Raw genomic sequence first — 25,572 nt, forward strand, 5'->3', positions numbered from 1 at the left:
CAAATACGCGCTCATTTCCACGCTGCCGCACAATGCGGTCACGCGGGAGTTTAGTTTTCAAAACATACCCCAGCATCCGGCTGCGTTACTACTGGCGCGGCATTAACACCTTCGTCCATAAAAAGATCTCACGGTTTTAACTTGGTTAGACCTATAATCGTGCGAGCATTCCCAAATAATTGGCTTATTGGGAAAGGAAATGGCGCAGTATCTGTCTCGCATATCTCGGTGGACACCTGTACCGCGCCGTAAGGGAAGGGATAAAGGAGGTGCTGACAGTAGAAGGAAGGAAGAGGTGCCGTAGTGGAGGGCTCCGGAATAATTCCGACCACCTGGGGATCTTTAACATGCACGGACATCGCACTGCGCACGGGTGCCTCTTGCGTTCCGCCTCCATCGAAACGCTGCCGCCGCGGTCGGGTTCGAACCCGGGTCTCCGGCTCAGTAGCCGAGCGCCCTATAGCCACTAAAGCGCCCTAAATCGCCAAGGTCAAATTCTGGCAATGGCCCGGGCCAAATTTGGAGGTTGTCATCGTGTCGGGCACGCTCAATTATGGTTGACATCGATTTTGGGCCAAAAAGGCAAAGGTCAAATTTCGGGGGACCCGCCGCGGTGGCTCAGTGGTAAGGCGCTCGTCTACCGAGCCGGAGTACCCGGGTTCGAACCCGACCGCGGCGGCCGCGTTTCGATGGAGGCGAAACGCAAGAGGCGCCCGTGTGCTGTGCGATGTCAGTGCACGTTAAAGATCCCCAGGTGGTCGAAATTATTCCGGAGACCTCCACTACGGCACCTCTTTCTCTCTTTCTTCTTTCACTCCCACCTTCCTCCCTTCCCTTACGGCGCGGTTCAGGTGTCCGCCGAGATATGTGAGACAGTTACTGCGCCATTTCCTTTCCTCAAAAACCAATTTACATTTACATTTACATTTCGGGGGTGGGCCAAATTTGGAGGTCACCACCGTGTTGGGCGCAGTCAAATTCGGGGACGGCCATGTTAAATTTGGAGGTAACTGTGTGTTATGCCTTTTTTACTTTTAACTTAAAGGGGCTGTGAAGGGGGGTCTCTAGACGCGATATGCCTAGGGTGCTAAAGGACGCCGCTTCACAAATATCCTCCAGCAAGAATTTTTTTATGCGTTTTGTGGAAGCTGAACAAATGAATGAACTTTATTCCCGTCAACATGGGGCCTCACGGTCTGGGCGCAGCAGTTAGGAGGGGGTGCTTGTCAGCTGGCTCTCAGCACCGGAGACCGCGGGGAAGTCTTGTAGTGAGCCGTCTCCGCTTGACGGATGATGAGTCTTAGCTGATACAGGTCGTGGCTCCGGATCAGCTCTTCCCAGGTGGCAAGGTCCGGGATGCTATGCGATTTAGCCCCAGGAGAATCCCGACACTCCCAAATTAAATGATTTTGCGAAGTCATTATGTGGCAGCTACTGCAGAGCTCAGGCTCCCCAGTGTCTTTATCGTGTAGTATAGAGTACGGAAAGAATCTGTTGACCTGAAGCTGAATTATCTGTACTCAAAATCTGAATTTCCGCGTCTTCGCGCCTTACCGTCTCCTCTCGTCACTTTTTGCACGCCGAAATGTCGGCGCTCCTCCGCCGGCCCCTCGCACTCGGTCCCCTCCGCCGGCTGCCGCCGCGCGCGAACCAGTCGGGCGAAACCCCGGCACCGCTGCTCGCCGCTAGGTGCGGAAGCGGTTTTTTAAATTGTACTGTAAATTACCGGCTCGCTTTTGAGATCCTGTACGCGGCGTGAACGCTCGTTGGCCTATATTCTACATAATGCAAGCATTTTATAGCCAACCTCAAACACCAGTTTCAAGGACCCTTTACTGTTGCTAGGCGACTGCCAAGAACGGTCCAAGTGACAAGATTTTTGGTCGGTGTTGGTGAGCGTACGAGTGCTTCCGCACTAATACATGCGCTCCTGCCTCGCATATCAACGCCACAAGACGTTGATATTGAAGACAGCCAGAGCACAGCGCTAGAGACTGTCATTTAAACCATAGCTTAAACATAGTGCCCTCATGCAGTGGACAGCGAAGCTGATCTGCTCGAGCCGCCGCTGGTTCGAAAACCCATTCGCAGCCATAAAGTGTTTCATAAGGGGGTTCGATGAATTATGTTGCGATATGGATCCAAAATATTATGACTCTGAGTACTCGAAGCTTTTTGCATGCCACAAAACTAGAAAGAAGCAATGACAGCGAACGAAAACTAATACGAATAACGCTAGGGGCGACACTTTCCGTTCTGCTTCAAACCTTTGTGGGAGCGAGCGCTGTTCCAACCACACCAAGGAGGCAGCGAAAAAAAAAAGCCAGTCGATACACCTTGCCCAAAAATGTGGTGAGAAAGGCCGGACAGGAGAAGGGAGACGAGTTTGGTGGGAAGGGGGAGGGGGACAGCCTTGCAATCCTACCAACAAAGAAACGTCGGGGACCAAAGGTCTCTACCCCTACCCTGCCTACGGCACCGCGTACGTGGGGGGGGGGGCACGCAAGCTTCCTCTGCGTGTGCGCTAGGCGCGGTTCCGATTGGTGGCGCCCAGTCTAAGTACCGGGTGAGTGAAACGCATTTTCGTCTCTTTTCATTTCGAATTTTCAAAGTGCAATAACTTTCGTTTGCATGCTCCGATTTCAATAATTCTTTTTGCACTGGTCTCAGGAACGCATGATAAATCGATTTAATGATATCAATCGGCACTGAGGAAATTATCGCAGTGCCCCTTTAAGGTGCGTCAAGCGGCCCCATGGTTTTTTTGGATGCTAGCACCAAGTCCCCCCCCCCCCCCCCCCATTTTACCAATTTTGCCGATCTTTGTCTGAAACCTGCTTGACCTTGAAAACCGAGTCTCGAACCGAAGTGAAAACCTGTGCTAGCCACAAAATTTGCATTTGGCCTAAACGTGCAAAATCGTCCGTCATTTTTTTTTTCGCACCTACAAACTTCGCAACATTCCCGCACCTTTGAAAACTACACAACGGCACCCTAAAATGGATGCAACAGGCAACAAAAAAACCACATATGTGCACTGCAAAGCTGGTGTACTGGATCCTACTCTCTTGAGGCCCTCCCCCTTGTCACACTGGCCTCGCACTGCAGTAAAAACTGCAAGTGCACCACTATTTTTATTTTTCTACAATGCAGCGCTGTTCTGTAGCCACAAACATAAATTGGTGCGGGAAGCAGCAGCCTTCTGCAGCACCAAAGCAGACACGTGTGCGAAGTCAAGCCTTTAGCAGAATTTTTTTTTTGTGACGGCACTTGCATAGTCCACGGTTTCAATGAAGTCCAGAGCTTGCATTTTACTTTTTCTCTAATCCGCAGTCTTTTTCACTACTTTTATGCTAAATTTACATTACAAACTCGCCCACTTTGCTATGTTCCCACCAATGTTATTGCCCAGATATGGAAGAATAAGTGTGTATGTGTGTGGGGGGGTGCAGCGCAGCAATTTGGCTTTTTGCATATGAGACAAAAAATGTTTACTCACATCTGGCAAATAGTTTTAAATCAACCCATAAACTAACAATATAACAATATGACATAAAAATGGATAAAAATCAGAAAGTGGCCAATTTAAGAGATAAATAAAAAACTTGAAATGCCTCTTACGACAGTACTACTGCCATTACTTTTCCCAAGTGTTTGCACCAATTATAAAACAATTACATAGAATGCTATGCTATAGCATGCTGAGAAATGCTGTGTAAAAGCAACATTTCAGAAGTCATACAAATGTCGCCCTAAATTCACAATAGGAGCTTTATGCCAATGCACTGTTGCATCTGCACTGTGCACCACAATTTCCAGTTATTGCACACCCACACGACCCTGAAACCACTTTGTTGTGCAGTTGATGCAAATGTACAAAATGCCTATGCCTCAGCTACAGCAATCTGTTTAAAATTAAAATGGAGAGAAAAAAAACTGCCACTGATGGGCACATCCAGTCGGCGCTGAACACGAGACATACATAGTGGTGCACACGCACCTTCACACACCATGCTCAAGAAAGCAGTCATGAGGCTAAATGTACCATGCTCATTCTTTATGCAGGAACGACTTTAGCATAAAAAAGTCCCATTGCAGTTACATTACACTTCAAAAACACACAGTAATTACAAATTCCTTCCAAGGATCATATCCCCTCAACAATAAAATCTTATTAAATATCTCTTGAAACATGTGCATACATTAGGTTATTTCTTCTTAATTTACAAGCAACTATGAAATATAAGCTAACTATCTGGTATCAAAGGTTAACATGATGTGTTTGTGAACTAAAACAAAAGCTTTATGCTTGTGGCATACTTACATATACAGTGCACGTTATGTGTTTGTCGGAGCGTAATAATGATATTTACAAGCAGTATCCATTGCAGCTCAGTTGTAGATAGGGAAAGCTTGACACGGCCAGTCCTACCTACAGCAGACACTGCACCAGTGCTTCTGAACAGCACCCAATAGAAAATTAAACAAGAGACAGGGTGGCGGTAAAATGGGCCACAAAAAAAAATAAAAGTATGAAAAAGGAAGGGCACGGTGCAATCAACATACCACTTCGCCTGCATGGAGTTTATGGTTGCATCAGTTTTCAAAACAGTCCAACAACCAACAATTTTGCAAAGCCTCATTTTTTTTTCTTTGCTCCATGCACAAAAAATTTACATGTCTTATCACAGAAGTTATGACAGCACAAAAGACTCCTGTGGAAAACAAAGTATAACCTATACATTGTTGTAAAAACACAAGGCTTTCATATACAGACATTACTATTTTCAATATAAACATATGTACAATGAGTTGGGACAGGAAAAGGAAGGAGAAGGAAAAAAATAAAACAAGTTCACAGTTCTATAAGTAGACAGGGAGCACTCTGCCATTAACAAAAATTTTTTACAGGCACAAGCTAGCACTAAATTTCTTGAGCTTGCCATGTCACTGCATACAAACAAAATAACAAAAGTATGCTTTTTTTTTCTTCTTGTTGCCAGCTTATCAGTACACACACAACTGAATGTCACTTTATACACATTTCTGCCAATTGCATAACCAACAGGTGATCATCATCATCAGAGGCTTTTACATAACAAAAACCTGGTTTCTGCGTAATTTCCAAAATTGTGTGTGCTACCAAACTCTGTTCAACTGTCTACTTTTACTCAATCTATGCAAAATAAAGAAGCATGCATAACAGAAGCCACTCATTATAAACAGTATACGCTGCAAATATATTCTCTGTGCTTAAAAACATGTTTGTTACTTGCCTGTGCACAATGAAAAGCAGTGCACAAGAGCGTCCATTCGTATCAGACAACAAGTAGAATCATTTTTTAAATGCAGCTATCAATGTGCTCCTAATCTCTTTTTTTTCCTGTCTGCTGCAGTCTCAAGAGCGCACACAAGTAAGCATCTCACTGCTGCACAAAACTATCAATTAGCTCACAAAATGCTGAGAACCACACAACAAGAACTTCTAGTATACCAAAAAACTAAAATGCTACACTACACTGACAAAACCTCCATGAGCACACTTCACTCATGGTGATTTTTTCACTCAGTAAAGGCAAAAAAAAATGATATTTAACGGACTTCAGATTACAAGCAGCAGGTGTCATTTTTTAAATGCAGCTATCAATGTGCTCCTAATCTCCTTTTTTGCTGTCTGCTGCAGTCTCAAGAGCGCACACAAGTAAGCATTTCACTGCTGCACAAAACTATCAATTAGCTCACAAAATGGCGAGGACAATAACAAAAACTTCTAGTATACCAAAGAACTAAAATACTATGCTACACCAACAAAACCCCCATGAGCACACTTCACTCATGGTGATTTTTTCACTCAGTAGAAGCAAAAAAAAAAGGATATTTAACAGACTTCACATTACAAGCAGCAAGCGCTAGTTCTAAACCACCAGACATGGTTAATAACTCCTTTGTGAGTTATCGATGCAAAATAAAAAGGCTGCAAAAAGAATCCACTCATGAAAGATAACAGGTGGTGGCATTTTTTGAAACACAGCTCTTTTTTGTGCTCTTCCCACTTTTCTTTGCACAGATTCACCCAGGCCTCAGCAACAAGAGAAAAGAACAATGCATGAACCAACAAATTGTACTGCAAACTGGGCGGCAATCAAGACATGGCTGGCACAAGTCAACACATTCGGGCAGGCAGTGGGTGAATATATTTAGAAGTGTGCACTCAGCTCAGTGAGAGCTCATGATTTCTGGAGGGTTAAGGGGGGGAGGGGGGGAAGCCACTTGTGTGTTCAAGGTGCAATTGCATGTGTGCCATTTTCTATTTGAGATAGGACTTGTACAGCAGTGTGCTGTGTATGCTGTCACGCTCTTGCTCCATGAGGAACAAAATGTCTTTCAAGTTGACTCGTTTCACTCTTGGCCGCATCTGAAGATATGAAGAGAACAGCAAGGAGTCAAGCAAAAAAGCCATGCTAAAAAACAAAAATTCTGTTTAGATTAGGGTAGACTGGCTAACTCCATTTAGCCTTGCTATTCTAGCCAAAGCAGTCAGGTGAAACACAATCGACAAAGCAGCTGTTGCTGAACAAGGCTTTGCTACAGATGAAACAGCACAATCTGTGTAAGTCAAGAGTACAATGAAATGCACCTTTTCTGTAACAACGTAAATATTCACTACTGCAGCAAAATACAGATGTTATTGACCAATTTTTTGGACTCTGATAATTCATACTTTACTGAGGAATCGTCACATTCCTCACAGGAATGTGTACATATGCACGACCAATATTTTGGACCCGTGAGTCCAAAAGTTTGATTTTTTGACCCAACACAGATGTGAGCGAGCTCTGCTGACACAACCAGCTGACTCTTTGCCACTGTGGAAGGTGGTTTCTTGAATCTTTACAACTGGACAAATTGGTTTGGATAGTCATGACAAATATTCTTCCTCTTTGTTGTTACTTGAGTTAAAGAGGTTCTGAAAGGGGCTCTCAATAAAGTTGCGGTATGCCTGGGATGTTAAAGGATGCTGCTCCATGGTCATTCTCCAGCAAGAATTTTCTAAGTCTGTTTTGAAGACGATCAGTTATCAGTCAAAATATGAATTTCAGTGTCATCGCCTTTCCCTCTCTTCTCGTCCCTTTTGCATGCTGAAAGGTTGGTGCTTCTCTGCCGACCCCACCGGTGGTGCATGCGGGAATTCCCCGGGGGGGGGGGGGGGGGGGGGGGGGGGGGGGCTTCCTGATTCACCGGAGTGAAAAAGCAGACTGACTGGCCGCAACCATGGTAGCAGCATGATGTCCGAAAAAATTTAACTAACAGCCATCTCTTAACTAGCATATGCAGGAGAGTGTAACGGAGGAGGGCGCAAGCATTAAAAAGTCACTAGAAAAGGCTCGCCAACTTCAGCACGCAGTGGGTTCTCTGCTGCGTGCAGAAGTATATTATTTTGCTCAGGTGTTCACGCCAACACAATGCAGTGATTGAGTTTATGCACTCTCCTCACAAGGCATTTCAGGGCCTCTTTAATGACAGGCTCTTCGTTCCCATCAAGGTTGTCTACAAAGAAGAGCGCGCGAACCTGGGTACAAAATCGTGTTGATAATGGGCATCAGCCGTGGCTGCCCATGAAAATGGACTCTGTCCTTGCCTCACACGATGCACTGCACACTATACATATACGTATAGCCTGGGAGTAAAAGGGGAGTAGGTTGTCCTCTAGCACACATCCTTTTAAGGGCATAGTACTCTGCCCAAGTCCCGCAGTAGATTTCAATCACTAAATAAACGGTGCTTACTATTGGCAACAGAGCATTATCCCCACAGCAAAGCATAGTGACTTGACGTTAGCAATGGGAGGAGGCTTTTTAAACGCCGCACCAGAGGTCTTGAGGTTAGCAAATAGAGGAGCTTGAAACCTCAGTTAAAATCTTCGTAAATGCTAAAATTTCGCATTTTTCGAAGAACGAATTGGTGTCCATTGCGAACCGTAAGTATTCCGTGAGTTTAGTGATGTAAATCTACCAGAGGGCTTGCACACCATGCCCTGGCCCCAAAAAGGGTGTGCACTAGAGGACAGCTAACTCCCTTTTTACTCCTATTTGGTGAATTCATGTTTAGAATGTAGCGCAGAACTGAATCATGCATGACCCATGCCCGTGTCACACATTGTGGTATCAGTGACATCAGGTGTGGTGGGGAAATGGGAAAAGTATGACTCTGGCTAATATTATCACTTGCAAATGGAACACGAGAAATGGCAAAATTTAAAATTTTTCAAATTGGTTTTTCTGATCAAAATGGTTTCTTAAAGTTTTCAAATTTTTTGGACTGTTTGATAATTCGGACTAATTTTTGGGTCCTGCCAGGTCCGAAAAATCATTCAGAGACTTCATATGTGAGCGGATACTTCAACTCTTGACAAAACCTCACCAGCATTTTCAACCCAGGATGCTTGTTCTGGTAATCTGATATCAAGCACTAACCTTTAGCCCTAAGTGACACAGCAGACTAATATGCTCACAAATCGCCAAGGCAGAAACAAAAAATTAACAGCAAACGTGCACGTCTATAGATAAGCATCTATGCTGTGAGACTATATGCACTGAATTTGATTACTACACTGCTCAAATCAGAACAAAAAATAAGGCTCTACTGCATTTCTTCTTAGTTCTGCCCATTAAGAATAGAGACCAAACAGACACAAGACACGCTCGCTCCCTAAAAAAGAATTCATTTAGTTTATACTGCAGCACTAGGTGTACATACATACAGACGCATTTCTACTATACAAGATACACCACTGCGTTTCATGGCCACTATATTCTACCAGATGACAGCAAAAACGGTCCTTGTAAAAAGGAAAAGTTTACTTACTGGAAGTTTTGAAAAAGAGTTGGTGAGACCTGAGCCGGTGCCAAGGCCAGCCTAAAAATTGGATCAAAGCAAGAGTGTCACTCATAGCATAAAAAATTGGAACACCCGAGCATTGCAGATTCTGGATAGCCAAAAAGACATGCAAGACACTTTAAGAAGCTCTAACTCACCCCTGCATTCCCACTATTTTCAGTCTTCAACTTTTTCCGTGGTCCGATGGCCAAAAGGGCTGTCATATTTGCTTCCCTTTGCCTCATCTCCTCCATTTCGGCTTTTTGCATCTGAAAGCCAAGACCAGCGACACTTTAACAATATTCAATGCAAAATGAAACCTCATGGTGAGAAGCAAGCAAAAGATTGAATCAGAGAAGAGAAGTTGTAAACTCTGGCAGCATACATCTCAAAGCAACAATCCAGGCTATCATATAATGCAGCTGCCCTATAAAGTAAAGGGTGGCATGACACTATGTTTAATAGGCTTCAAATTTTTTGCCCTATTTCATGATTAAAACAAAGAGTCATCAATTATTTCCACCCAGAATAACAACAAAGTACTCCTGTCCACTGCTCCGCCGTGTTTGGTCATCTTTAATGACATACAGTCGAACCCGGATATATCGAACCCACATATTTCGAATTATTGGCTATATCGAACACACAGATTACCCCCTTGAAAATACTATGTAAAAGTATAGGACAGTTGCGTTGTATATCGAATTCCATTTTCGCCGAACATTGGATATATCGAACGCCGCGCCGCGCCCCTGGAAGGTGCGCTTTCCCCAAAGACATTCCTGTCCGGTCCTCAGCCGCCTCAGCGGAGTACATTTCCGCAGTCAGCAGGCGCAGGGCCCTTTTTTTTTGTTCCCCGTTTTTGCGCCCCACCGGCGCGAGCTTTCCCACTCCTCCTCTCCTCCTGTACCGCCGGCGTGTGCTCCGTCAAGGTCATTGGAGATCAGCGAAGAGAGAGCGCCGCATGGAGACGCACGGCGACCACGCTTCTTGGGGAAAGAGAGAGAGAGAAAACGGTCGCTCGTGGGCACATCGTGGGTCTGGGGAAAAGAGAGAGCTCAGAAAAAAAAAAAAAAAAACGAAGCCCAGAGCGCCGATCTTTCTCCCTGCTCTTTCTTTTCCCTCTGTCGTTCCTTCGCAGCCGCGTTGACTGCCGCTCGCATAGGCTTCGCTCTTCTGCGCCTCGTGTTTTTTTTTGTGTGTGTGCCTGTGTTTCAACGCGCGACGTGAAGCAGGCCCCAGTAGCCAACTGTTTTGGCAAGGCAGGCCTTGAAGTGGCCGGAGATTAATGTCCGGAAGATTTAGATGACGATGAGTGCTTGGACGACGCGTTTCGCGACTTGTCCAATTTTCTCGGCGCCGTTCCGTCCGAAGTGACTGTTGAGGACTTTAACGCTGACAGCGAAGTTCAAGCGGTAGCTGGCGTTCAAGACGCCGACTCCAGCGACGACGAGGGCAACTGTGTTGTCGAAGAAACGCGTCCGTGCGCAGCCACTGAACTGGCGTCAGCGTTAGCCTGATTCGGCGCTGTTGCGGCGAAATGGAAGGCACTGTGCTCTCGCACCTGGACAGTCTCGAGAAGATCGAGGCCAGTGTTTTGAACTTCGTTTCCCAGGGGAAAAAGCAGCCCAAAATTAGTGATCTTTTTTTCCGCGAAATAAAGCGCTTTCACATTGCGCGCCCATACTATGTGATTCGCGGCTGTTCCAAACGGTAAGCCACAATTTGTTATGATCGGGAGTGCAGTTTTAGCCTATATCTGTATATCGAATTTTCGCTATATCGAACTATTTTCCGATCCCCATCGAATTCGATATATCCGGGTTCGACTGTATAGACCTTATGCGAAATGCACTGCCATCTAGCGGTCGCCGCGCGCGATCCGCCATGTTGGAGGATAGCCGCCGGATTCACAGCGCGTACTGGTACACGCTCGTCGCGCGCGCTCGAGTTTCACCGTCCTCAGTATGCCCACATATTGCTCAGTGCCTTGCTGTACGCAGAAGGGTCACAGAGATGCCCAGGGAAAAAAAGGCAAGAGCGCTTGATTTGAGCGCACTTCTATTTTTGGACTGCGATCCCCGACATCCGCGGCACAAATGTTGCAGAACCGTCGCTACATGTCGAGACATCGCACAACATATTTCGTTATCACCATGTAGCAAATGAAATTAGAAATAAGCTTTGTAGGCACGAAGAAAATATCACACAAAAGCTATTTTTCTCCTGCGATTGCCCGTGAAGTGCTGCGATTATCAGTCTCGCAAGAGAGTAATTGTGATCAGCTGTTCAGTGGTACGGGTCGCGCTTTGTGAGAACCGTTGCTCCTAGCGTTATCCGCCGCAGCGGTTACACGCGTTAGTTTTTAGTGCGAATATTTGTTTCGACGGAAACCTTAGCAAGGGTCAAGTGCCCGTGGCACGGAACGTTTGCGCTCTGCAAGTCAGTCAATCGTTTCTGTTAGACCAGGGAAAGGTGCCTATTTTGTGGAGCGACGGCTTGTAGGCATGTAGCGATTTCACTTTACCGGCCGGTTTCCACGAAACCGTGTGTTGTGTAATAAAAAAAGAAAGAACCGTAAGGGAAGCCGTTCAAGTGGTACCATAGTTCCAATTAGTAGCGGGAATGCATAACGCGTGTAGAATCCTCCAAAAATATCAGTGCACAACTGCTTGCTCGTCGTGGTAAAACCATAGACACTGCTGCATTCACGGGCTACGTGTTTTTAACGGCGATAGTCCAAGAATGGCAAGCACTTGTGTAGTGGGGTCGTGCGGGGACCTAGGGGTCTATGTGCCCGGTAATAATAATAAAGTGTTTTCTTTCTCTGTCTAGGGCAAACTAGGGGCTCTAGGGCACTAGAGCACTAGGGCAAACAAACAAATGCTGTATGAACTTTTCAAGGAAAATGAAAAGCGTCGCATGTTGAGAGGCCACTTTTTTTCGATACTACCAACATAAGCGTGAAGTTTACTATCGTTTGCTTTCGGCGCCGACGCAACACACAGAAAACGCTACCACAACAATAATTCAAGCGGCACAGCCGTCCGCAAAAAGTATCGAACGAAATAAAAACTGACTCAAACTAGACCGAAATGCGCACATTTTTAGCCGTAAACGAAAATTACACCTGCTTCGTACATTTCTTGGTGTTCAGCGTCGGCAAACTGACGTAGGACTCCATGAAAAACTTGTAGCGCCGTACTAGGTGGCGTTCGGAAAGTGGTTTGGACACGTAGTAAGTGTCTGCGAAGTCACTTAGAAACTTGGGCAGCAGAAACACGTCGACTGACCATTCAGTCATGTTTACAGGCTCAAGTGACAGTAAATAAGATTTTCAAGCGAGCACAGCAGTAAGGAAGCTAACGCAGGGCACGCCTAAATCCAGAGAGCAGAGGCGGAACGAGCTTCTGTCATCCTCCAACATGGCGGCTTTCCACTGGTTCTTCTTTTCTCCGATAGATGGCAGCAATTTTGCATAAGGTCTATAGCCTCCTGTTTTTAACATGCATTCCAAAATTTTTACACACTAAGAATACAGTACAATGTGCAAAGCTACTTCCATTACTCACAAACGCTCACTTTTTTTTTTAACTGCCAAACTTGGTGCAAGTGTAATTTCTCAAAGTTTGAAGGAAGACGAGACCTAATAAAAGTACAGTTGAATTATATACGGTAATTAACATATTTACTCATGTTATTTGCACGCTAATTATTTTTTAAAGTTAAGGCTTCAAAAATGGGGTACGTAAAAAAAGCAAAGATTTTGCAAACGCGTTTTAAAGAAACACTTCACAGGTCGTATTGCATAATATTTACTGTATATTGCCAACTGTAAGTTGACCCCACAACTCGCAGTAATTCAAATATCATCCTGCATATGTGCAGCAACACTAAAAAAATTAACAGGTCAAATGTACAACATCATATGCCTAGTCAATGAACCATAAACAAAACAAAAATGTACCTCTTTAGCCTTCTGTTTCAGCTTCAACTGCTCTGGATCCTCCATTTTTGAGCGACTCTGCAGGAAAAGGCAGGAAAAGTTGGTTAGCTCTTAGAACACCTCTGATATAAAACTGACCCACAAAAGCCTTTGAACACAGTTAAACAACAGGCAAAAATAATTCCAATGACTGCACAATGTTAAGATTCAGCACTTTCTTCTGACTACTCCAAGCAACAGCTGCATGCCTTTCTGTGTGTTATGTATGCATGGTGTACATCAATGCAGACCTGCTGTCAGAGGTTCACGGAAGGCAACATTGATGAACAATTCTATTTATCTGAACCAGGCCACACAGCTTCAGACTTAATGGTGCACTATATAGTTTGCACATGTACAATTAGGCTGCATGTCTTCGTCACACACGAGCAAAAGTTCGGCCTGTCAGCATTAATCTAAATACATAATCACGCCTCGGTAGTCCCGTGAATGTACACACAAAATCTGACAGCCACAGGTCCAGCAGTTCTTCCCTTATGAGTTTTCTCCATGCTCTCTGCTACGGGCCTCTGGGCCTACATAAACATGCAACAAAGTTATATGGCATATATTTAGTTAAATACATGCACGAGAGAATGGGTATTTAAATCAAAATTACAAGATATCTTATGGAAAACCACGTAAGACTTGGCAGCTATTTGGCCGCTGGGAGCAGAAATGTGGTTTAGACAAATAAACCAACTTGGGAGGCTGCTCAAAGCACCCCTATTGTTTCACGCCTGGAGGCAGGAGTGATGCATTTTTAAAAAAAATTCCATAAAATACAAATGTGCATTATTATGAATGCGAGGTCTCATGAGGATATTTATATTTTAAAGGGTGCGATTAAAGATAGTGAATAAATTAACTGTTTCGTTAATATATCGCCTTCCATAAACTTATGACTATCAGTGCACACGTGGGCAGAGAGGTATCCATAAATTACGATCCTGAAATGCTTCCATGCTCAGTTTTGCTATAAAATTTTGGTCTAAATGGGCTAATATTCCACAGCTATGCGCAGCTGAACGCCTTTCTTTTCGACTCAGTAGCACGGCAGCAGGGGAGCTTTCCTGGCGGGGACGTAGAACTGGTCGCGCGGCAGTCGCTCCAGTATTCGGGGACCTTGTGAAAAAGCATACAGATAGTTGAACATAATAACATCCAAAATTAATTTCGGAGTGAACTTGCACGATCATGGCTACATCATCACAAAGCAAGCCTGCCACTTAAGAGGGTTCACAAGTGCGAGTGCCCATATAGTATGTGCACTTTCAGAAGCTCTAGCGTGTCCATATTTGGTCGAATTTTCACGGGAGTTGCGGCAATGTCTTTATTTTTAGTAAAGCGAGGAAATGTTGCGAACTGATTTTTTATTAACGCTTCAATTTTCTTACAAGGCATAGGTAAATACCCAGAAAAATCATACTTTCAAGCATGTTGCTCTTTCTTGCCATTTCCTGAAAAAAAATAAGCTAACTACCAAAATTTTGTCTGCAATGTTTCCTCCCTTTTTCTTTCCACATTGTTAAGGCACAATTTTCATCCATATTGAGAGTGTGGTTTGCATTTTGCACGCTCTGAAAGTGCTGTGTATGCTTTCTGCATGGATTTGAAATTCACAGCAAGTTTAACCGCCCGATGTGCTGGTGCTGGGATATTTTCATGATACTATACTTTCAACTTCTTCTTTGGCTGTGCTCACTGTGTTTGTGCACGCGGGGTTTCTCGAACTGGGGCTTGCATAAACTTGGCTTATTTTTTTTTGCTTGGGCTGTATTGCTGTCTCTTTTTCTTTTTTGAGCAACCATGCACGCTTTCAAACCATCATTGAATGAGGGAGTGGAATTTGAGGCTAATAGACACAGGTGGTGTCCGCTTATTGTATACAGGTGCACAGTCTCCGCATGCTCACAAGTTTGTGCGCCCCCACTCTCCAATTTTGATAATCGCATTTCCCGCATATCATGCTGTCCCGAGACAACAGTTTCAAGCATAAACGAGTGGAGGCAACTCTGTTAATACAGCAGAATGTAAAAGCAACAAAAAAATGTGTGGTGAGGTGGGGCTATGACGCAGACGATTGGCATTCATCAAACATTCCCCTAATACCAGAGCGATCGCCGCGCAACCAGTTCTACGTCCCCGCCAGGAAAGCTCTCCTGCTGCCGTGCTACTGAGTCAAAAAGAAAGGTGTTCAGCTGCGCACAGCTGTGGGATATTAGCCCATAAATGATGTCCAAGGTTCCCCTGGGAGGTGAAACATTACCAGAGGCACAAAACATTTTGAAACCATATTCGCGACATGAAAGAGGCTCCATCAAGCTTCTGGAGTCTGAGTAATGCTTCACGTATTTTCTGCACATCCCTGCTGTGTATTGTAGTCTAGTAAAGGGGTTAAGCCGCGCATGGCAGTTGCAACAAGGGGAAGAAAGGCAGCTGTGCCAAGCTGCTTTTTCACTGTGTGTGGAAGGCTGGCTTTTGACATTTATAAAAGGGCTTAAGCTGTCCCCAAGGATCCCTGTGGGCAGGAATCGATCGATCAAGCGCGCAAGATTGAGAAAGGCAAGTTGACTTTCGCAGAGAATGGAAACAGGTTTGGAGGTGCCCCTCCTCCTCTTTGCAGTGCTATACAATACCGTCTCAGCAGGATAACAAAGCAGACTGCACTCAAGATGGGGGTGGTTGGACCCCTCCCTCGCATGCACTGGGCAAGGGGTCACCGTACCGACAGACTTGATGTCGTACATGCACACAGTGGCGTGTCGGCTCCGCAAGATACGCTAGCAAATATGGTGCCCGCTGGATTGATGGCAATGAGCTGGCCCATCAGCTCGCCTGCGACACTCTTTACCAAGCACCGTTAATCCCCTGGTCCAAGCTCTCAGAGGATGGTGGGAGACTCACCAAGCGCCACACCATAAAGGACGTTTACCTCGAGCTCTGTCTCAACAAACACCTTTACACACCCCCTCATCTATCACTCACCGTGCCGGAGGCTTGCCTTCTTTGGCATATCTAAATGCAGTCATCACCCCCTCCCGCCTCTTTCTCTATCACTATCGATCAGACCCTTCCTGTCCCAACTGCCCCTCTATCTATGCGGATCTGGCCCATTGCCTCTTCTATTGCCCAAATGCTCAGCAGTCAGATTCCTATCCCCCCTTCTCTATCCATCACCACCTGGCTCAAGCGGCTTGGCGCTGAAGGGGAAGAAGAACAGCGACGTCTGGCCGCCCAGGCATTCGACATGCTTGGACTGTAAATTATGGCCGAATAAAGGTCTTCTGCTACTACTACTGTCATATTGACGTAAACGCGGCTTATGAAGTCTTCATCATCTGAAGTTGAATTGCTCGTGTTTACATCATCAGGCAAGACAGCAAAGCAGTGGCAGTTCACTGCCGGTTAAGTACCAGACCATTGCAATGAAGCGAAACGAGTGAAGCGAGCTGCTGCACCAAAACAACCTTCACCCCCCAAGCCTCAGACAACAACTCAGCGACACACTCAGCAGCATGTATAAATGCTCTCGTATTTACACATCATGAGAATTGCTTCATGAGTGCACCTATAATTTTAGCACAAAAGCACTAATCCGAAGGTTCACGCCCAGCAAAATCATCGCCTTCTTGTTGCGCCGGGAGCACGAGTATAGTGCTTAGCATGGCCTAGCATGAGCACTCCATTAGACGGCACTGCCCGCTCATTGTAGTCTTCTACATAGCATAAATCCGGTGGTTCTGACCCTAGCAAAACTGTCACCTGCTTGTTCGACTGGGAGCACAAACCTAGCACCTAGCCTGGCTTAGCATGAGTGCTCCGTCCCGCAGCACTGCCCGCTCATCGTTGCCTTCTACGTGGCACAAACCTAGTGGTTATGACCCTAGTATGCCTGTATACGAATGCCTGTATACTGTATGCCTGTATGTACTGTATGCCTGTATGTACAGCATGCCTGTATACTGTATACGAATGTTGTAAGCATTCTCTGTCATTTTTTTTTTTGTTCTCAAGTTTAGTTTCTACTACTAATCTATTAAATTTACACTATTGTAACATGCTAAGATAACATGTAATTCTTAATATTTCCATGAACATATTTACACGATCAACTGTCAATAATTCAAACTTGACGGGGACCAAAAATCTGTTTGCATTAAGTGAAGTTAGAATTAAAGGGAGCCCTTTTAATGCACCTGATGTTAATGGGACGACAGGGTTGCTTAGAATAAACCGAAATTTCAAACTAAGTAAGTTCAAATTAGCAAGGTTTCAACGTATTGCAATTTCACTGCAAGTTTGCCAATGCCACAAACAAAACTTGGAAAACCTAGAACTTACCTTTGCCGCCCTAAGCAAAATCTCTCGCTCCTGCTCTTCATGCCTTTTCTTCTCTAACCTGTCCAGTTCTTCCAGAAACTTGAGCTGTGCTTTAACATCCTGAGTCACTTCATACCGGGAGTCAGTCTGAAAAATGACCGAAGATATAAGTCACAGGACAAGAAAAAATATGGCAAAAAGTAATCATTATCGACTTCTCGCCAAGGATACACAACATTAGGAGTTTTCTCAAATGCCTACGCAATGGCTGAAACTACCACATTATCCAGCCGTCAGCCATGCTCATTCATCAAACCAACATCTTTAACAAGGTGAACAAATAACTACTACCTGTAGATGCAGAAAGGTGTGACAACATCTCAGAAACCTTCATGAAACAACACAGAAACATATCTTTCCATACCTTGATGTTCTCAAGACGATGCTCAGCCACAACACCCAGCTTTTGCACAAGCGTTTTTAACCGCTCCTGGGTTGCATGGGAAATGAGGGCAACAACATCCGAGGGGATTTCTTCAATGCCGTACTTCACGGCTGCAAGATGAACAATAAAAATAAGTGCCAAGACTGAGCAAACACACAATGCCCCTCTGCCTAATATGTCCATACCTATGCTTGTGATCTTTCTTTGCAAAGGGTTCGTGAAGAGGAAGTTTTCATCTTTGCAGGACCTTATCTGTGTTCCGACAATCTCCGCATTAGATGCAAGAATTCTCTGGCTCTCTTCCACAAGGTTGACACCACCCATAGCTGCCACATCGTTGATGTCATCATCATCCCTGCAAAGAAAACCACAGCTTTTCAGGACTTGACAGCCTATGCTACACAGCATACTTTGTAGCATACACTGTACTAAATGTGCAAATGAAACAAATGATGTAACATTCCGCAAAATGCTTGTGCTTAGAACACTATGTAAGCATGCATATGTTTATGGTACACAGGCAGCGTTCACTTATACTCTTTTCTAACCATATGAAAAGCAGTAACTAATGTTGTCAACTTAGGTTCACTAGGCACTGCTGCTTCTGAAGTGTATTTTTTCCTGCTGCTTCTGAAGCGCATTTTTTTCAGATGGTGGAAAAAAAATATGCAACATAGTAAGCTTAAACCTGAACACATCTATGATAAATAAGACGTTGCAGGATATGAACAGGTCTCCGTGTGGTACTAGTTAATAAAGTAGTAGTTGAAGGCAACGTTGCACAGTGTGTTCACAAGCTGAAAGAAGTAAAGAAGAAAATACAGCCGCTCTACAGTAAGTGACACTAGTACATGCATTTGACCCCCCAAAAGCCACAGGTACAGCAAGCTTTTGACCGAATAGTACCATTTTATTCAATGTTCCCAATGCTGGTGCCTATAATCAGTCTCAGTAGTTCCTTGCAGCAGGTACTACCAAAGCTGCAATGAGTGCAAAAGCGACATTCTGACGCTGCAGAATGCAGTGCCAGTATATATAAAATGGCCATGTGGGATAGCGTACACTAAAAAAATAGCATACTTTGTAGTGTACATGAGCCAAACACTATTTCGAATTGAGCCTTATCATAGGCTCGTGTTACGCATGCCATTTCCCAAGTTTCCTGAGTGAAGCCATTGAGCGAAGCATAGTGGTGACCCTCACCCGGAATACTTCATTTGCTTTGCTGCCATAGGCATCGCGCAACCAACTGCAGATCAACTTTAATGAGATTATTCTATTCATAGTGCACTGGTAACAGGATTATCTCTCTTATAATAAGCAGTGGCCAGTTATAACGCACCATCTATAACTTCAATGTGAAGCACACTAGGCCTAGCGACGCCTAGACAGCACTGCCAGCATGCCAGCGGATGGCCCACTGATGTAAGAAGTGGGTCACTAGAGTAATTGCGCTGTATTATTGCTTCTACGTTACAGATAAGCTTACCTATCAATGAAATTATCGATATATCAAACTATATTTCATGATCCCCTCAGAGTTGGTGGGATCAACTGAATGCCAGATAAAATCCGAAAAGATGCCTTTCGGGAAATGCACTGTAAAACATTTTATACACACAGCCGTAACAATATGGTACATACAGGAAATGACACATCATGTGGCCCGAGGGTTGAAGAAAACTGCGGCATGTTCCAGAAATCAAACTCATACAGAATTTAGAAGCAGACGTGCTTTTAATCTGTGGTAATGAAGTAACTAATCAGAATTAATTATTAAGCACTTTAACCACAAGTGAAATGTAGGAGCGTGTGAATATTCAAAATTTCAAATACAAATTGAATATGTCTGTTATTCAATTCATATTCGATTCGAGAAATGGATATTTGAAAATACCTGAATATTCAGCAGCAAACGAATACCGCCGGCTTTCTAGATCCGATTATAGAAAAGCTACAATACCTGAACAAATTATTCGAAGAAGTGAGTCAGATGTGTCAGAAAAATGGTACTAAGGCGTCATCTTCACTTTTTTTTCCATCTTTTATATGCCAGGCTTGGATCTCGTGCGAAATTCTGCAAGTGGGCTTTCCCACATACCATACAATGAAAACAAGATGGCCAACCACCTGCTTCGAACCACGGAGAAGGGAAAGACTTTAGGAGACGCCGTTATGCCATACTTTTTTTACACTGGAGTGAGGGCTTCGCTTTGCCAGCTGGCTTGTCATTTCAGCACGTCTGTGCATGCATACGATGCTGCTGCACGATGGGCAGAGTCCCAGTAGTCCTCGTGAAAATACGTGACCTCCGGCATGCGACTTCCGGCACACTTTTTGTTATGCAGCTTGGACAGCGAGGGCAGATGGAGGAAAAGCACGAGCAACTTCTGTCCCGGCTAATTGCAGAAACCTCCTGCCTCCAGTACCTGCTGTAAAATTTTGTTTTGTTTGCTCTGCAGAGGACCACTCAAGCACTACGATACAAGCCGGCTCACATCTGTGTTTTGCATCGTGAACTCGAAAGCATCGAGTCGGAGCACACCCTCGGAGGCGTGACGGCACAAGTAGTAGACGCAGGCTCCTGTTCCCGCTTTCACTTGCTGGTGATCCAACTCCCAGGCTTGAAATGGATGCACAGCAACTTACCAATCGGGTCTAGCGTGCAAACCTACCAATTGCCGTCAAGTTAATTCAGCCTGCCTCAACGCTGTATTCTTTTTTCTTTGCCCGCTGGCTCATACTTTCTGTAATGTGCTCGCCTCTTTGCTTTGAGAAGTTATTTTGTGGACTGTGAAACAGGAGTGTTTAGAATGAACAGACACAACTGCCAAAATATAAAACGCAGTGAGGGAAAAAATACACTGCCGGCACTTTAACTGCACCTTGAGTTACGACGAGGTACAATTTTGCATGCATTATGGTTGCATCGTGGCAGCAATTACAACGACCAGCCACAATTATCACTGTAGTTGTTCAATTAAAACCAAACAAAGCTATAATTGCACAGAGTCCTTACCTGGAAGAAATTAGTCATTTCCCTGAAAATGCCGCAAACACACGACCATTGACGCTGTGACTGGCCTGCCAATATGCAGTCTCTGCACTCAAAGCTTCCTTCTCTTCAAGTTGCTAGCGGTGGTTAAGTAATGGAATGATACCTCCTGAATTTTCTGTCTCGCTGACAGACAAAAACGCACATAGCAGTGTGCTGCCGAGTTTTCTTTTTGCCACGACACTCCGGGTATGACATCCGAAAGTGCTTGGTATGCAGCACCAGCAGCATGCAGCGCGCATCTGTAGGATGAGTTCTCCGTAGACAATATCACGGTGTGGCCTCCGTGTGTGGAGTCTTTTTTTGTAAAAATTGTCAATATTTATAGCAAAACTATGACAACAAAGTCTGAATGCACCAATGAAGCATGCCAGCTGAAGTAAAAGCTAATAGTGTTGCTGGCAAGTGGAACATGGGGAATGACAAAATTCACAATTTTTCGAGCAGGTTTTTGAAGCAAAGTATTTTTTGAAGCTCACAGATTTTTGAGACTGTTCGATTAAACAGACCAATTTACGGGTCCCACAGAGCCGGAAAAATCAGTCAGTGACTTAGAGAAACACCTTTTCATTTTAGTTAATTCTACCACTATAATGCAGTGTGCACCACCAGCAGTGTCAATTAGCGAGCCCAAGTTGTGGACTTTCAGATTTGCTGCGCAAAATGAGATGTGAACCTATGCATAGCCTGAATCCTTCGGTGCACCAAAAGAACTTGCACCACTAAGTACCACAAAATAAAAATTACCTGATACATCAAGTAATGCTACAGCTCTAGAGGTCAAGCTTGAAGTCAAGTGTTAGAATTAGTAGTTGTGGCTGCACTTGCCAGAATGAAAACATAAAATATGAAAACTGTCATTGAAGACTGTCATCTCAGGAGTGGTGATAAGTATCTTAGTTAATACCGTAAACTTCCCGAAATGGAACTGCTGCACCATATAGGAGACAGATTTCAGCCAGCCAGGCCTTCAGGTTGCATTTTTATTACACTACTACAATTGTCATGGCTCTTGGCACCCAACTCAATGCAGGCAATTCACATTAACACAAACAGCATCTGCACACACAGAGGAGGTTCCAGCTACGAGATCCACGCATGTTTTGTTGCCTCTGTAACATATGAAGCAGCCAGCCCATGTGGAGAGCAGTACCGGCCACTTGGGGCACAAAGTGAAGTCTATTCTTAGATTAGTGCAGAGGCATGTACGCACCTGAGTGAAGAGTATGTGCGCTTCTCTTTGAGTGCAGTGACAGGTGTCCGTGTCGCCACAGGTGTGGCCACCTTTGTCTGCAGCGCTCCCACAGTGGCTGGTGACAAGGCTGCAGTCAAGTTGCTTGTCTTGGCCACCAAGAGACTCTTTGTACCAGGAGCTACTACTGTTGTGGCTGGCCGAGGCTACACAGCACCAAAGACATCAACATTCTCAGGTGAGCAATTGATTCAACTCAAAGAAAATATCGCTGCAAAAAAGTTTCCGCAAGCAGTTACACATCATGCTGAATTTTAGGCCGTCTCATAAAGTTTAATGCATATGGAACACATGACAACTACCCTATACATCAGCCTCAAGCTACATGAATTGCTACTTGAAAGCAAAGTGCACTTATTACCAGCGTAAGCAAGCTGTGTTTCGAGTTCGAAATTATGTTAGAAATGAGAAAAAATTTGCACCGTGAATGGAGATTTTTACGCCATGGTCAAGACTATAATTAACTTTAGAGCATGGTCCAGCAGACAAGGGAATGGAAAGAGGTGCTTGTTACGACATACATGACGGAAGCCAAGTCACCGAAACCAAGGAGCATAGGGCATGTCTTTTTTTTTTTAACTTTGTAGTTTTTCATGGATGGGAGGTTAATAAAAGCAGAAGAAAAAACAATCACATGCCGCCGGTGGAATCCAAACCTACGACCTCTGATTTTTACGTCCGGTGCTCTACCAACTGAGCTACAGCGACAGATATCCAATCTTTTGCTTTCGGGGATATTTATGTGTCGTGTAACCGAACCTTGAGTGTGTTCACCAGTGCCACCCTCGTCCATAGCGGCGGACGTAGTACGTCCTGTATGACTGCAGTGTTGGCTTCTGTCATGTTTAGAGCACAGTGTGAGCTAGGCATGTTAAATCTTCATGCTGTGAGCTAGAGAAGATTTCAAAGTGGACAGCTGCATTAACGAGCCAAAATAATTTCACTGTGATGCAATAGTGCACTTTGTGCAAGCCACTACTAGCTGAACACATCATTAGTGGCTCAAGTTTTAAGAGCATGAAAGTCATGAAAAAAATTCATTTTCTTGCTGCCTGGAAGCATGGCCTGACACTGATGGGTGTACTGTGAGATCACTAATGGCATTTTCGATCAACTTGCACAAGCCATTGCGGTGCACAGGAGCCCAAGGCAATGGAGCTCTATGTACAAAGGTGCAATTAAACAAAGATAACATTGCGCACCAGTGCACACCTGTGCCATTTATCGAAAATGCTATAAGGAAAATGGAGAGCACAGTTTTCATTTCGTAGCTGCACGATTTAAAGTACCATGAAATTAAGCCTTTTTGTGGCTGCCATGTTCAGAAATTTCTGCGGACACCTCTACACCGCCCCACGTGATCCTATAAACCAAAGCACAACTTGCTTGCCTACCGTGACAACATATTAAAGTGGAATCTGCATGAATACTGCAGTAATAACTTTAGAATAAGGCACACAATCATTCCAAAAAAGTAGCATGTGATATGGTTCACGACAGGTGTTCCACAAGCTATGTTAGTGTGGAATCCCTACAACGAGTAACTAATCACTTCACTTGAATTGAATAACTACACTCGTTTCATTCTACCTAATTATAAGAGGATATCATCGCTCAGCAATATTTTTCATCTAAGCCTTTTTCATAAACTTTACCACCACCATACACTCCACCACCATCTCATCCCTTACCCTCAATACATATCCAGCCACATCAACCATCGTCACAAAGAGGGCACTGAACTATAAACCACACAAACTTTCACTCAGTCATTCATACTCCGTACCGCACAAGAATGAAACTACCTTCCTGCAGAAGTCGTGAATTGGAGCTACTACAGCTCATTTTTAGCTTTAGCTAATAGTGTATATTCAGGAGCTTTTTAACATTGGTATAACTTTATATCATGCACTTTTATTTTGAACATTATGTCATTTGTTTCTATTTCAGTACTACTCCCTTCTGTAATGCCTTAAGCAGTAAGGGGCAAAATAAATTAAATGAAATGTCATAAGTGCCCTTGCACAAATCCCAACCCTTCTTTGAGTATTGTGTCTACACTTCATGTGAACACCTACTTCAAGAAACAACATAGAGATCCAAACCCAATAATGCCACAGAATATGGTTATTGAAGCCAGAACTGATCAGTTCACTAGAAATCTACCATATATGCGACTTCAATTTGCAGCGACTTCAATTTGCATCAATACAGCGACTTCAATTTGCATCAATACTTTCTAGGTTTGCAAGTCCACTATTCATTCGCCTTGTTGGATGACAAGGATACTTTTGTTGCTGCTGCACCGTATTTCACAGAACAAAATAAAAAGCACTGCGATGCCACTTTCTAAGCAAAAATCAAAACATGGAACATGATGCTGAGTTCACCAGGCATGTGCCAGAAAATGTAAGCACAATTAATGACTACACCTACTCCATCAAAGAAAATCTATGCAGCTGACCGAACTTCTATTTTTTGTAATTAAGCATGCTTTCTTTACTAAAGGTGTGAGCACAGCAGGTCCCAGATATTTGACTCATCAATACAGTGACTTTTTAAATGCCAACATTCTATGAGCATCTCAACATATTGCACACAGCACTAGTGTTGGGACACTGATCAGTAAAACCTCGTTAATTCAAAGCCATCAGGAGCACGAAAAATATGCTAATTAACCGGGTTTTCAAATTAACTCACCACAGCAGAAAAAAAAAGAAAAAATTAAAAATTCCACTGTGGGAACATGCTACCTTTACTGGACGAACTTTGCGATTACCGTACATTGCCGCGTCAAAGTCGACCATCCTGCTCATAGCCCTTGCTGACCAAAAAGAAAGTTGACTTGAAATATATAAGTCAACACATACAACCCCCCACCCTGTGTGCTTCGTCCCGTCGCTGCATTTTGTTCTGTAGTTTCCTGCAGGATGGCATCACGGCGCGCATAAACTTTAAGCATGAACTTTAAGCAACAAACACATAACAATGCAATCACAGGGACAGCAGTTCGAAATTCTTCTAAGTTCGAATTATCGAGGTTTTATTGTATTAGGACTCCACCATGGAAAAAAAATTTGCACTTGACATGTACACGATAAACCTTAAAGTAGGAACTAAAGGGCATCTTTGAAGTTTTGTTCAAGCTCCTTGAACCTTCACTCTACACTCAGCAATTAAAAAACTCAAGCAGTGCAATTCAAGCTTGCACGTCAGCCTACCGTGACCAATCGCTGATGCTGAGCAAGAACATTCTGGATGCCCGCAGTGTTAGCTAGCTGAGCTGCCAGGCCACCCGTTGTCGGTGTCATCACTCGCACCTGGGTTGTTCCATGAGGCACCGTTGGCCGCGCCACTCCGGCCACTTGCTGCGTGCCAAAATAAATCAACTTGCTTCACACTGACACAGACACTTCTGTGAGAGGGCTCTTGCACGCACGCCATCAAGCTTGAGAAATCTACTGCGATGCAACATACCTGGATATTGGGGATAATGGCTGGTGTTGATGGCAACGTCACTGCACCTTGTGGTGGTGGCCGCACTCCTTCAATGGTTAGCTCTTTTGTCATAAGAGAGTGCCGCAAATATGGAAGGCTTTTCTGAAATTAGCAGCAAAGATGTCCCCACCAATGGT

The 25,572-nt window shown here is 44.3% G+C and overlaps 1 protein-coding gene across 4 annotated transcripts in view; it reads right to left on the minus strand.

The window, feature by feature from the left end:
* Positions 1 to 4,042: 4,042 nt before the first annotated feature.
* The window catches only part of LOC149350824 (transcription initiation factor TFIID subunit 4-like), an 89,795-nt gene continuing 68,265 nt past the window's right edge, over positions 4,043 to 25,572 (minus strand). For all 4 annotated transcript variants that reach the window (XM_089579977.1, XM_089579976.1, XM_089579978.1 and 1 more), the window contains 10 exons: positions 25,415 to 25,537; positions 25,159 to 25,305; positions 21,899 to 22,083; positions 17,816 to 17,985; positions 17,610 to 17,740; positions 17,207 to 17,332; positions 12,845 to 12,901; positions 9,036 to 9,146; positions 8,866 to 8,916; positions 4,043 to 6,415 (listed from right to left, as the gene is read on the minus strand). In XM_089579977.1, the coding sequence (XP_089436103.1) occupies positions 6,308 to 6,415; positions 8,866 to 8,916; positions 9,036 to 9,146; positions 12,845 to 12,901; positions 17,207 to 17,332; positions 17,610 to 17,740; positions 17,816 to 17,985; positions 21,899 to 22,083; positions 25,159 to 25,305; positions 25,415 to 25,537 (1,209 nt within the window). In that variant the 3' untranslated portion in view covers positions 4,043 to 6,307. The remainder of the gene's footprint in view (positions 6,416 to 8,865; positions 8,917 to 9,035; positions 9,147 to 12,844; positions 12,902 to 17,206; positions 17,333 to 17,609; positions 17,741 to 17,815; positions 17,986 to 21,898; positions 22,084 to 25,158; positions 25,306 to 25,414; positions 25,538 to 25,572) is intronic.

The sequence above is a fragment of the Amblyomma mixtum genome, chromosome 3 (genome assembly GCF_055824585.1).
Source record: "Amblyomma mixtum isolate Tamu chromosome 3, ASM5582458v1, whole genome shotgun sequence".
Taxonomy (NCBI): domain Eukaryota; kingdom Metazoa; phylum Arthropoda; class Arachnida; order Ixodida; family Ixodidae; genus Amblyomma; species Amblyomma mixtum.